This window comes from Lepus europaeus, chromosome 18 (assembly GCF_033115175.1).
Source record: "Lepus europaeus isolate LE1 chromosome 18, mLepTim1.pri, whole genome shotgun sequence".
NCBI classification, from domain to species: Eukaryota; Metazoa; Chordata; class Mammalia; order Lagomorpha; family Leporidae; genus Lepus; species Lepus europaeus.
In genome coordinates, this window is record NC_084844.1 from 72,582,559 (window position 1) to 72,596,537 (window position 13,979).

Here is a 13,979-nt window from a genome sequence, read left to right on the forward strand (position 1 = left end):
TCTCTCTGCTGCTACTTCTCTCTGTAACTCTGTCTTTCAAATAAATAAATCTTTAAACAAATTGATAAAACTGTAGTTGCTTAGCTTGATCAGTTTCTACTGTGTAAATGTGTGCAAATACTGCACTACACCCTGTAATAATGTCTGACTAATACACACTGATCACAAATTATTTAAATAAAATTTTAAAAACCAGAAGCATTTCTTTATATTAACAATGAACTATTTGAAAATGAAATTAGAAAAACATTTCCATGCAAAACAGCATAAGAACCAGGATCCAATGTCTTCAGTGTTATCAGTGATGAATCAGATTCACAGCCCTCAGCACTCAGCTTTTGCCATAGACCTTACCATGGCAATTGTGGGCATGTAATAGTAAATCAATGGACAGGAACACTTTGTCTCTAAATCTGTTAAATAAATAAACAAGGGATTCATCAAAGAAAAAGAGATACCAATTTGGATGCCAGGTCACAAAAACACATGCACTTGAGCTATCCTCCACTTTGTGATGCCAACAATTCTTTCAGACATGTTACATTTTCAGAGACTTTTCTGTTATCTTGCTAAGCTTCCTGGAAATCTGCCTTACAGCAAAGGGTTTCCCAATTCCATTACACTCATGATTTTTCTTTTGTGTGAATTATTAGTTTACCATCTAGAGATTATTTATGGTACAAAACTTTTCTATGCATGCATATTTTCTCATTTGTGAGTCTATTCATGGGAATTGAGGACTGATTTATAGCAGAAATACTTTTTCCAAAGTCATTGCATGGAATTTTGTTCCTTATGAATCCTCTGAAGTCTGCTGATGTCTAATTTCTGGCTAGAGGTTTTATCATATTTACAGCATGCAAAGAATATTACCTTTTGTGAATTCTATATCTATACAAGCCTGAAATAAAGAAAAGGTTTTTACACAATCATTATACTCCTAAGAAACCACCTGTGTCAATTCTCTGATGTACCATTGACTTCTGACAATATTTTCACACTAATAATATTTATAAGCTTTCTCACTTACATGAGTCTGTTAGATAGGATGTGATTTCCAGCAAAAGGTTTTGTCACAATACTTACATGAATTTTGGGGAAAAGCTCTTCCACCTTCATTATATTGTTAAGGTCTCTCCCTTGTTCAAACTCCATGATGGATTATGAGGCATTACTTATGTGAAATGACTTTCTCACATTTATTTCATTCATTAGATATATATGTTGTGCATTCTAAGGAGAGATTTGGGCAGAGCTTTCCAACACTCATTACATCCATTATGTTTCTCTCCCATGTGAATTCCCTGTTGTCTTATGAGGTATGGCTTGTAATTAAAGGGATTTTACTTTCAAAGGGGTTTTTCCCTATATGAATTTGATGATGTACAATGAGGGCTGAATTATGGTAAAAGGCTCTGAGTCATTACATTCATAAAATTTCTCCCCATGAGAATTCTTTTATGTTTGATGAGGTCTGATTTGTACCACAAAGGCTTATTCACATTTATTACATTCATGCATTTCTCCCCTTGGTGAATTCTCTAATATTTCATGAGATATAACTTGTACAAAAAGGTCATATAGAAAATTCCCTGTGTGAATTCTCTGATATCTTATGAGTTATGAATTATAGCAAAAAGGCTTTCCACCTTCCTTACATCCATAAAACCTTCCTAAATTGAGCAACACAGATATAGGAAAACTAAACACACCCGCAACCAGATGGAAATGATATCAGTAATAAAGACCCTCGCCACAAAGAAAATTCCAGGACTGGATGGCTTCACTGCTGAATTCTGACAGACATTTAAAGAAGAACTAACTGCAATTCTTCTCAAGTTATTCAAAACAATTGAGAGAGAGGTGATTCTCCCAAATTCTTTCTATGAAGCCAGCATCACCTTCATTCCTAAACCTGAAAAAACTACAACAGAGAAAGTAATTATAGACCAATTTCCCTGGTGAACATACATGCAAAGATCCGCAACAAAATTCTGGCCAACTGAATCTAACAATGCATCAGAAAGATCATCCACCCAGACCAAGTGGGATTTATCCTTGGTATGCAAGGATGGGACCAAAGGCTTTTCCACAGTCATTTCATTTATAAGCTTTCTCCATGGTGTGACTTCTCTGATGCGTTCTGAGGTTTGACTTCTGGCCAAAGATTTTCCCACAGTCACTGCATTCATAAGGTTTCTCCCCTGTGTGACTTCTCTGATGATTTGTGAGTGCTGATTTCTGGCTAAAGGCATTTCCACAGTCATTGCATTCATAAGGTTTCTCCCCTGTGTGAATTCTCTGATGATTTATGAGGTTTGACTTCTGGCCAAAGGTTTTCCCACAGTCACTGCATTCATAAGGTTTCTCTCCTGTGTGAATTCTCTGATGATTTACGAGGTATGACTTCTGGCCAAAAGCTTTTCCACAATGATTACATTCATAAGGCTTATCCCCTGTGTGACTTCTCTGATGCTTTCTGAGGTTTGACTTCTGGCCAAAGGCCTTTCCACAGTCATTGCATTCATAAGGCTTATCCCCTCTGTGACTTCTCTGATGCTTTCTGAGGTTTGACTTCTGGCCAAAGGCTTTTCCACAGTCATTGCACTCATAAGGCCTCTCCCCTGTGTGACTTCTCTGATGAATTATGAGGATTGACTTCTGGCCAAAGGCTTTTCCACAGTCATTGCATTCATAAGGTTTCTCCCCTGTGTGAATTCTCTGATGATTTATGAGGTGTGACTTATGGCCAAAGAACTTCCCACAGTCATTACATTTATAAGATTTCAACCCTGTGTGAATTCTCTGATGTCTAATGACACCTGACTTCTGGTGAGTGGTTTCTTCACAATCATTACTCACATGAGGGTTTTCCACTATATGAGTGCTGTGATGGAGGGGATGGCAGAATTTTTTAGTGAATGACTTCCCACAAGTTTTACATGCATAGGATTCCTTCTCTATATTTGGTCTATGATTCATTCTAAAATGTGATTGGTAAATGACAGGTTCCACAGGCCCAATATATTTATAAACGTTCTCTCTTTTGGGACTTTGTTGATGTATACTGAGGTTAGACTTTTTATGGAAATCTTGTAGTATTTGAGTTGTCTTGCCAATAGTGGCAGTTGGCTTATTGCAGGTTTCTACCATAAAAAGCTTCTCAGATTCATAGAATATATTCTTCCTTTTGAAGACTTTCCCTTGTCCAATTTGTTCAAGTGCCTGCTCCATGGTCTGAATTTTGTGCTGTTCATTAAGAGGCTCACAGAACTGGAGAGTGTTCCCAGGTGCCTTAGTAGCATCAAATTTCTCTCCAGCTTGTAGCTGATCAGGCCCACAATGGGGATACACATTCTGACATACACTGCATTCTTCAGGTTTTATTCCTGAATAGTTTCTCTTTTTGATACTCAGTTTTGGAATATGGCTTATACTTAAATTAAGTGTTTTTCTGAATTCAACTCTCTTGGGAGTTAATGTGTTATTATTTTTCATAACATTCTGATTCAGATTTTTCTCCAGACTTTTCTGGTTGGTCTTAATCAGTTCATCCAGTTTCATGGCAACTGAAGTGAGAAAAAAAAATGTCACTAAATCAAATATAATTGCTTCTCCTAGCATACTCATGTAAAAGGAATGAAGTTACTTGTATTTAAGAGGGATAAGATGTTAGGAAAAGTTCTGCATTGGTGCCTCCTCACATAGGGCACCAAAAAGTTAGGAAAAGAGTTGTAGAATAGAGGAGACAGTGTATCAATTTACAGCCAGACGGAATTTATTCAGAGAAAATTAATCCACAGAGGTGGGTGACTAACTGGCTGTGTGTACAAGATGGAGCAGGTGGCAGAAGGCCCCAACTCCCAGGGGCTAGACCTTTATAAGGAGGGCTAAGGCTGGGCATGGGGGTAGGGGCCAGCAGTGGAGGGGAATTCCAGGAACTGGGTGGGGGGCCTTGGGAACCTGGAAAATAATGCAGGGTGGGGTATGAAGGCAATAGGCTGTGAGACCCAACTGAGTTTCAAGGGCAAGGAATACATTCCAAAGTTTATATCCTTTGAGCAATGAGGGAGAATGGCTCAGGCTCATATGCTCATTCCATCATAAAATTTTAACAAAATGATTAGAAGATACATATTTATGAATATACAGGTTTTCTCCATAATACATTAATATATTAAATTGTATCCATAGATTTTCCAATGTTCATCCATGATCCTGTTTACTAACAGAATTTTTTTCAAGTATGATTGAGTGGTTTTTGTGGTAAGATCTCTTAAGTCACTGCTTGAGATGCCTGTATCTCAAAACAGTGCCAGTTTAAGCCGAGGCTACTCTGCTTCCAATACAGCTCTGGGATAATATATACTGGGAAGCAGCAGATAATGGTTCATGTGCTTGGGACCCTGTGATAGAGATGAGTAGGTGAAATTCCAGGCTTCTGGCTTCAGATTAGTCATAACTGTTGCTAGTATTTGGGGAGTTAAATAGAAAATATATTTCTCACTCTTTCTCCCTCTTTCTACTTTCACAAAAATGAATAAGACTTCACAGAATGGACTAATATTTAATAAATATATTCATCTGTAATCTAGAAACCAATTTTTCCCTGTCCATTTTTTAATGTATTTTTATTTATTTATTTATTTGTCAGAGTTAGACAGAGACAGAGACAAAGATCTTCCTTCCATTGGCTCACCCCTCAAATGGCAAATACGGTTGGAACTATGCCAATCCAAAGCCAGGAGCCAGTTGCTTCCTCCTTATCTCCTTTGTAGGTGCAGGGGCCCAAGCATTTGGGCCATCCTCCACTGCCCTCCTGGGCCACAGCAGAAAGCTGGACTGGAAGAGGAGCAACTGGGACTAGAACCCAGGGCCCATATGGGATGCCGGCACTGCAGGGGGAGGATTAACCAAGTGAGCCACAGTGCAAGCCCCTTTTTCAATTTTAGAAAAATTGTGGGTTTTATACTTCTGTGATATTTCAACCATAAATATGGGAGTTTTACTAGATCATTTCCTTGAAGGTAAAGAGTGAAATGTGTCTATACTCTAAGAAGGATCACATTCATGGGACAAGATTTGAATATGTGGTTGTCTCATGTTCTGTCTTCCCAGGGAAACAGCATTTGTGAAATTTTTCTAATGAAATTCTCTGTTTTATATGCACTCTTACAGTTTCCCCATATTTCTAAGGAAACCTGACATCCTCAGCTTCTTTGAACTGCAACAGTTACAGAAAGTCCCAATAGACCACCTTGGCTATACATTCCCACCAGTTTAAATAATTTGTTTCTGCAATCCAGAGTCTGCTCAATTATTGAAAATTGATTTCTAACTCATTGTGCAGACGTCAGCCCTGGTTACCTCCTCTTGTTTCTTTCTATAAACACCCCTCTGTGATAATTTGAGTTTCTGGAGGTTTTTCATCAGTTGTTGATTTTCACATAAAACTTCATTTCCTTTGCCTTTACCAGAGATACTGATCTCCATAGATACTGTAGAATGTCTGTGTCTGAATCACAAGACCAGCTGTCTTCAGGAGTAAGACTTGGGAAAAAATCATGGAAAGAACACCAGTCAATATCTGCTGCACTGCTTCTACTTTGGCCTCCCTGCCCGTTATGTGCAGACTGACCTGGAAGGCTCTGATGTAGGCATTCTTCCCCCATCCAGGGCTCTGCTCCTTGCTCCAACTTGAAGATCAAGTCAGGTTTGGTCATGCAGTACCCTATTAATGGAAACAATGTAGACTTTGTGAAATCACTATCTTGGGTTAATTAAAGAAGTACAGCTTGGTCCAGAAGCTATGGAACAAATGTTCCAATTTGAAATCCTTCCCAGGTGGTAGATATTCAGATTCTTCATGGACTCAAATTCTATACCTGTCCCTCATTAAACTTTATGAATAGTGCTCACTTCTTTGTCAAATAGCGAGAAAATGTTACCATTGGGCATGTGAAGTGTGACACTTACCCAGGGAGAACAGGCTGCTGTAGGTCTCCAGCATCACATCCCTGTACAGGATTTTCTGAGCTTGGTTCATGTTCTGCCATTCCTCCCAAGTAAAGAACACAGCCAGGTCTTCAAATGCTATCATCACCTGGGATAAAACACTCCTGGTCAACATGTCAACTCTGTCACATAACAAACAATGGCAGTTGTATATCTTCTACATGGGTATGGAGGAAGAAGAAGCAAGAATGCCATTTCATTTTAGATTGGTTGAGCATTTGGACAGCCTCACAGAAGCATTCAGCAGGGGATCAAACCTATGGTATAAAGGCTGTGAAAAATGCCCAAGCTGGAGGGAAACAGGAATTTCTGTTCACAAAGGCCAGACTATGTCAAGGGTATTTGCACAGTAGGCTGAAAGGGAGACAAAAGTCACTCTGGAATGAGCAATGTTCAGAAGAATGTAGAAGTATTCAGGGAAAAAGACAAGAAACCATCAGGGAAGTTATGAAGGGATTGAACAGTGAAGAATTTCCAGGAAAACACTATACACAGTCAATGCAATTATGGCAGAGAAAAAAATATTTTAAAAGAGACAGTAGGACTTTAACTTAGTGTTTATGATGCCAGCTCAGATATTCTCTCTACATTAAATTTCCAAAGTTGGATTTCAGTGCCAGCTCTGGTTTCCAGCTCCCGGCTAATGCAGAACAGGGGAAGCAATGGTGATGCCAACCAAGAAGGAGGCCTAGATTCCATTCCTGACTCTTGGCTTCAGTTGTGCCCCATCCTTGCTTGATATGATTATTTAGGCAGTGAAGAAGTACATGGGAGCTCTCTAGCTTTCTCTCACACCATCAACTTCTTTCTCTACCAAGCTCATAAATATTTGAAAATAAGGGAGGAGATTCAAGAAAGAATAGAAAGCAGCTTTGGCTTTTTCTATAATTATTCTACTCATAAACATTTAAAGAACTGAAATAACATTATAACAAATTAAAGTAAAAGCAGTGGAGTTATTTACCCAAGGACAGAACCTGAGAAATTCTGCAGTATAATCTGCATTTGTGACTGAGGGGAATACAGAGAGATTTGTTTGAGAACCTGCAGTAGGCACCAGCATTGTGGTGCAGCAGGTAAGTCTCCACCTGCAATTCAGGCATCCCATGTGAACAAACAATTTGAGTCCTTGGTGCTCCACTTCCAATTGAGTTCCCTGCTAAAGTGCCTGAAAGAGCAGTGAAAGATGGCCTGAGTATTTGGGCCACTTCCATGGTTATGGGAGACCCAGATAGAGTTCCAGACTCCTGGCTTTGGCCTGGCCAACCATTGTGTCCATTTGTTGAATGAACCAGTAGATGGAAGATATCTCTTTCTCACTACCCATATCTCCCTATCTCTATTACTCTGCCTTTCAAATAAGTTAATAAATAAATCTTGGGGCTGGCACTGTGGCACAGTAGGTTAATGCTCTGGCTTAAAAAACCGGCATCCCATATGAGCACCGTTTTGAGACCCAGCTGCTCTACTTCTGATCCAGCTCTCTGCTATGACCTGGGAAAGCAGTAGAAGAAGGCCCAAATCCTTGGGCCCTTGAACCCATGTGGGAGACCCAGAAGAAGCTCCTGGCTCCTGGCTTTAGATCAGTGCAGCCCAGCCATTGCAACCAATTGGAGAGTGAACTGTTGAATGAAAGATCTCTCTTCTCCCTCTTTCTCTCTGCCTCTCCTCTCTCTGTGTAACTCTGATTTTCAAATAAATAAAAAATAAATCTTTTAAAAAAATCTTAAAACATAAAAGAACCTGCAGTAGATTATTTTCCCGACATCGTCCTAGCTCAGGATCAAGTTCATGTCCTCAAACTATTAAGGACTGCATTGCTCTAACAATTAAAAATAAATGCAACTGATTTGTGTTTTAGCCCTAGGTAACTCTTTCCCTTGCAGAATGTTAAGTGTTTACTTCCAGGGTGGCACTAAAACACTGCCCACTACATCATCTGTATAACACTAAAGACTCTATTGGACATCATGACCCCAAAATTTAGAATATTGTCCTTGAAGCTTCAACTGAAATCATATAACAAATATATATTTTGCTATGGCAACAGAAAGGTGAGCGACAAAACTGCCTTATCTTGGATAACTGCAATGCTTCATAGCCATGACATATTCACCATTCATCTTGTTTTTATATATTTCCTGAGAATAAAATTCATCTTCCTTTATCCATTTCCATTAATAAATTATTATTAATCTAAAAAGAAAACTGACAGCAAGTTGGGGAATAAAAAAACCACTTACAGGGGCCAGTGTGATCGCCCAGTGGGTTAAAGCCCCAGCCCGCAGAGCCAGCATCCCATGTGAGTGCCAGTTTGAGTCCCAGCTTCTCTACTTCAGATACAGCTCCTGCTAATATGACTTGGAAAGTACTGGAGGATGACTCAAGTGCATGGACCCCTGCAACTATGTGGGAAACACAGAAGAATCTCCTGCCTCTTGGGTTTAGATTGTCTCAGCTCTGACCATTGTGGCCTTTTGGGGAATGAACCAGCAGATAAAAGATTCTCTCTGTCTCTCTCTTGCTCTCTTTCTCTATCACTCTCTGTGACTCTGTCTTTCAAATGTATAAAATAAATATGTTTTAAAAAGCACACAATTTGCAGGTGATGTATTAATTTTCTTTGCTTTTTGAAATATCAGGAGGTGCCCTGAACCATACCTGGAAGAAAACGTGAATGCAAGGATTTAAAAGAAAATTTCTCATCTTTCCTTCTACATTACACTGTAGAAAAAGGAATGGTAAAATGAATAAAGAATCTTGAATATATAAATAGAGAAAATGTCAACTTCACCATGGAGGAATAAACGTTTAAACATGGAAATATATAGGCAAGTGCCCCGACCTCTATTAAGTGGCAGAGATTAACCAGAAGTTATCATTGCTTTAATGAAAGCATTGCCAAAATTTTATTAAATGACAATGTAACAACAAAAAACAATAAAACTTAGTTATTGTTCAAATAAACTATGTTCAGTAAAATTTACACTAATGAAAGTTATTTTGGGGACTGGCACTGTGGCTTAAAAGGTAAAGCAGCTGTCTGTATCCCATATGGGTGCAAGTTCAAATCCCAGCTGTTCTACTTCAGTTCCAGTTCTCTGCTATGGCCTGTGTAAACAGTAAAAGTTGGCCCAAGTCCTTTGGCCTCTGCACCTGCTTGGGAGACCTGGAAGAAGCTCTTGGATCCTGGCTTTGGATTGGTGCAGCTCTGGCCATTGTGGCCAGTTGGAGAGTAAATCAGCAAATGGAAGACATCTCTCTCTCTGCAAACGGGATTGTCACAGAGTATCCAAACTTCCACATTTTTGCAAACTAGGTCTTGTATAAAGTTCTGTAACCTTGAAAGAGTAGTGCAAGGCAGGCTACACAATGCAGGAAAACAGAAATTTTACTAGAAGATGATATACCATGAAACCCCAAAATTGCAATTGCCACATAGTGTAAGTCAGCCTGCACACACCTCACGAGGATTTCTCAGGGAATGCAGGGACATTTCACTAGTAGCACTAATCTTACAGATAGGTAAATAGTGACAGAGGTGCAATAGACATTCACCCACACACATTTCATCCCAAATGGCCTGAACCCCCAGCTCCATCCCATTGCCGTCTTGGATGAGACAGACTTTCTACAGAATTTTTAGAACTGTACTCTGTACACCTGGAGACACATTGGTCTTCTTTCAGTGCACCAATTTCTGACCAAAAAAATCCTTAAAATCTCAACCTTATTCACCTTTTCTCCAGTCTTCTTTCAGTGCAGCATTTTCTGACAAAAAATTCCTTAAAATTTCAACTTTCTAAAATATGTTAATAAAAATTCACCCTTTCTCCAGCTCCAGAACTGAGGCTGTGCCACTGGTGTCTCTTCCTCGACCAGCCAAGATCTACAGGGTGCACCTGAATACCTGACTTAACACCTCAGATCTATGGCTGTCACCTATGCCACCAAGAGACAGACACCTGTCCTGCTCTCCAAGGTTCCTTTCACCCTCACACTAACACCCACAGACACAGAAACCAACCACACAGCTCTTGAGCATATGAGGAAAGCCCCAGGGGTCAGGAATTCTGTGAAGATGGTGGGAGTGGTTGGAATGGCACATGCTGAGAAGGAGGCCAGAGGAGATTTCCCATGGTCCTGACCTGCTGACATCATGGGCAAATGAGGCTAGATTCCCAGATACCAATGCATGCCTGCATTAGGAAGAAATGAAGATGATCCATATATCAGCTGGAAAATCAGCCTCCTGGGACACAGAGGGGATATATCAGAACTTTCCTGACCACATGAGATACCCACATAATTATCCAATTCCTCAGTAATTCTTGGTTTGACATATTTACATCTGAAAGAAACATAGTATAAGTGGAGAAATTCAAATATGGAAAGAATTCTTGGCAATTGTCATTAAATTTATTGTTATTTTTAAATCTCATAATTAAAATATGGTTCTAAAAACCTCACATATTTTTTATGACTTATTTTATCTATTTGAAAGACAGAGATACAGAGAGAGGTAGAGCAAGAGAGAGAGGTCTTCCACCTGCTAATTCACCCCCCAAATGGCTGCAACAACCAGAGCTGAGCTATCCAAAGCCAGGAATGGAAACTTCTACTTGGTCTCCTGTGTAGCTGCAGGGGCCCATGGACATGAGCCATCTTCCACTGCTTTCCCAGGCCATACCAGAGAGCTGGTTCAGAAGTGGAGCAGCTGGGATTGGAATCAGGGCCGATATGGGATGCCAGCACTGCAGGCCAGGGCTTTTACCTGCTGCACCAAAGCACCAGCCCCCTAAATATATACTTCTTACAGATACTCAGGAAAAGACTCCCAAGAATTTTTTTAACTTAAAATATTCGAAGAAACTAATGTTCCTCAACAACCCATTTTTAATCTTTTAAAATGATGCTTGATCTTACCTACTAAAACATTTTTTCACCCATCAATGCATCATATTTTGCAGTGAGGAAAATTATTTGAATCTATTCAGTGTATTAAAATGGCTGGAAATTGGGGTGAGTGCCTTCTAAAATGTTCATGAATAATTGAAATTGCACTACCTGGTAATTCTTTACCCAAAAGTTCCTGAAATTCATCTATGAATCACTCCATTTAGTTAAGTATTTAACAAAACTTTATTTTTTTGAGATCTGAACTTAATTTGTGGTTTCTCCCACAAATTAGGCCCAGAGACAGATAAAGGGATGCCATGGACTTCCTGCTTTTACTCCTTTTCCTGTATAAGTGAGAATGGACATGAAATTATGATTTGAGTGGTAGTGTCATTGGGCACTGACTTTTGGCCCACAGCTATTGGTCAATTTTTACTAGATATAATGTCTGAATTGTGCTGTTCAAATTCCTGTATCATCTCTGAGCTGGTAATTACCTTTCAGTGACTTTATTCTGCAACTCGAGGGAGGTCAGTCTTCCTTATTTTTTATTTTTAAATATTTACAGGATTTCTTTATTTATCTGAGAGTAAGAGTTATAGATAGGGAGAAGCATTGACAGAGATGCCTTCCACCCACTGGTTCACTCCCAACTGGCCACAATGGCCAGAGCTGGGCTTGACCTGCTATATCACAGCAGCAATCTCAGTAAAGCTTTTTAAAAATCTAAAGAAGGAAAATGTAAAATGCATAAATTATAGTTGTCTGCATGTATACATTTCTGAAAAGTACACAATTTGATCCTATTGAAAACCTAAAATTCATTTTTAAATTATATAATTGAAAAAGATAAAAAAGATGTTCTGTCTTATGTCTCTACAGCATAAGATATAAATCAACTTTCCCAGGTTCTATATGCATTTATTAACAAAGTTTCATAGATGTAATCAGTAGAGTGGCTCCAATAAGTCTTAACCAGGGGTGCAACTAAATTTAACAAGAGTACTCAATAGGAATTTTAGAAGAATTTCAAAATATGTATCAGAAGAAAAATAAGTACTTTACTTGGTACTATACTATTGTCTAAATTTCCAGTTGTCAGATGTACTAAAAAAAATCCCAGAAGTGGCAAAGTTAGTCCAACATGATGTGTAATAAAATAAAGTTTTTAAGTTACAACTTGGCTAGAGAAAATGAGAATTTGCAGATCCCAGATTAAAATAACCAAGAAGGCCCAATAAAAGAAAACTCAATGTCTTCCTATACTAACATTTACTACCTCATATTTATTTAACAGAAAGGTGATTATTCAAGCTATACCCCATTAGGTAGCCCAATTATACCTGCTAAATCCAGTAAAAAATAGCACCTCATGATAGATTACTAAAATCATATTGCTATATGCCATCCACCATGTCCACTGTACCTTATAGCTAATGTTAACACATCTGATGCATCTCAATAGATAAATGCTGTGTCTTAACCAAGTATGGCAAATGTGTTTTGTTCAAAGTTTTTCCAAAAGCCCCTCAGTCTCAGTTTGCCTTCACCTTGAAAAGACACTTCTGAGGTATACAAATCAGTCCAGCTTCTTTGGGCCTCCCTCCAATGAAAGGGGCTAAAATCCATCAAAATAAACTCTAGGCACTGTCCTTGTGTTCTCAGTGACTTTTTCACTCTAGGGGTTCACAAACCTAAATTCTCTAGATCACCTGTGATGTCCATTAGTTGTCAAAGACTATGATGCAAGTAATTTCCCCTCTTGGAACCTTGTTATTAACTGTGCTGTATGAGAAATGAAGTCTCCTACACAACTTGTGCTTACGATTCTCCAAACTATGTTGTCTGCTAGGACTTTGGCCATGAATATAGGACAGTAAAACCTGAGCATGGTTACTGAGGTGTCCTTAATTAAGGATAGACTGTGGCCAGCACTGTGGTGCAGTGGTGTAATCCTTTACCTGCAGTGCCAGCACCCAATATGTGCACCAGTTCTAGTCCCCATTTCTCCTCTTCCCATGCAGCTCTCTGCAATAGCCTGGGAAAGCAGTAGAAGATGGTCCAAGTGCTTCGGTCCCTGCAAAAATGTGGGAGACCTGGAAGCTCCTAGCTTGGATTGGCCCAACTCTAGCCATTGCAGTCATTAGGGGAGTAAACGAGCATATGGAAGACCTTTCTCTCTGTCTCTTTCTCTCACTATCTGTAACTACACCTGTCAAATAAATAAATAAAATCTGTGTGTATGTATGTGTGTGTATATATATATGTGTGTGTATATGTATATATGTCTATGTGTGTATATATATATATATATATATATATATATATATATATAATGAACCAAAACGTGGCATTCTCCATTTGGCACAAGGGACAGGCTCCAATATCTACTGTCTATGTCAGTATGTCAGTATAATGCAGGAGGTTACCCCTCTACCAAACAAGAAAAGCTATTTAAGTTCAGCTGGACACCATTTGCTGACTATTGACCTTATTTACTGTTAGTCTGGATGCTTTCATTGGTTGCAATCCAGAGACCCAATTTTCCCATAGATGTTAACATCAGCAAACATGAAAATTTGGTAAGAAAAGCTTAAGCTGAGAGTTATGATTAATAACTATTTTAACAAAATTTCTCAGAACCCATCTAGTCCAAACCTTGGACGATTGGAAGCTGTTGTACTTGGCCCACCCATAATCAAAATGGATTCCAAATTCTTTAACTGCAAGGAGAGTATCATAGACATTAATGCTCCAAACTGATCCAGTTCCCTGCTAATGTGTCTGGAAAAGCAGCACAGGATGACTCAAATATTGGGGCTCCTGTACCCATGTAAGAAACTGAAAGAAGCCCCTGGCTCCTGACATCAGTCTGGCCTAGCCACAGTCATTGCAGTCATTTGAATAGGAAAATCAATCTCTCCCACTCTCTCTTTGTAGTGCTGCCTTTCAAATATATAAATACATCTTTAAAAAAGTAGATCACTTCAATCAATTTGCCATTGCTCAGTCATGATGACTTTTACTACCCGAAGTTCTTTTTCAAAAGATTTATTTATTCAAAA

The 13,979-nt window shown here is 39.0% G+C and overlaps 1 protein-coding gene and 1 long non-coding RNA gene across 3 annotated transcripts in view; both read right to left on the reverse strand.

The window, feature by feature from the left end:
* Nucleotides 1–1,185: 1,185 nt before the first annotated feature.
* On the reverse strand, nt 1,186–5,726 carry LOC133776544 (zinc finger protein OZF-like). The gene is made up of 2 exons (XM_062215529.1): nt 5,639–5,726; nt 1,186–3,569 (listed from the first exon to the last, which is right to left on the reverse strand). The coding sequence occupies exons 1-2, from the start codon at nt 5,721–5,723 to the stop codon at nt 2,101–2,103; spliced, it is 1,554 nt and encodes a 517-aa protein (XP_062071513.1). The 5' UTR covers nt 5,724–5,726; the 3' UTR covers nt 1,186–2,100.
* A 255-nt stretch (nt 5,727–5,981) lies between these two features.
* Nucleotides 5,982–13,979, reverse strand: part of LOC133776545 (uncharacterized) — a 39,679-nt gene continuing 31,681 nt past the window's right edge. For both annotated transcript variants that reach the window (XR_009868435.1, XR_009868433.1), the window contains one exon: nt 5,982–6,103. This is a non-coding gene — a long non-coding RNA (uncharacterized LOC133776545). The remainder of the gene's footprint in view (nt 6,104–13,979) is intronic.

Excerpts from the sequence above, each read along its gene's own strand:
- LOC133776544 (XM_062215529.1), bottom strand. The coding sequence starts at position 5,723 with ATGACCAAACCTGACTTGATCTTCAAGTTGGAGCAAGGAGCAGAGCCC. Across the intron at positions 3,570-5,638 it reads CCTACATCAGAGCCTTCCAG|TTGCCATGAAACTGGATGAA; the intron begins GTCAGTCTGCAC and ends TTCTCACTTCAG.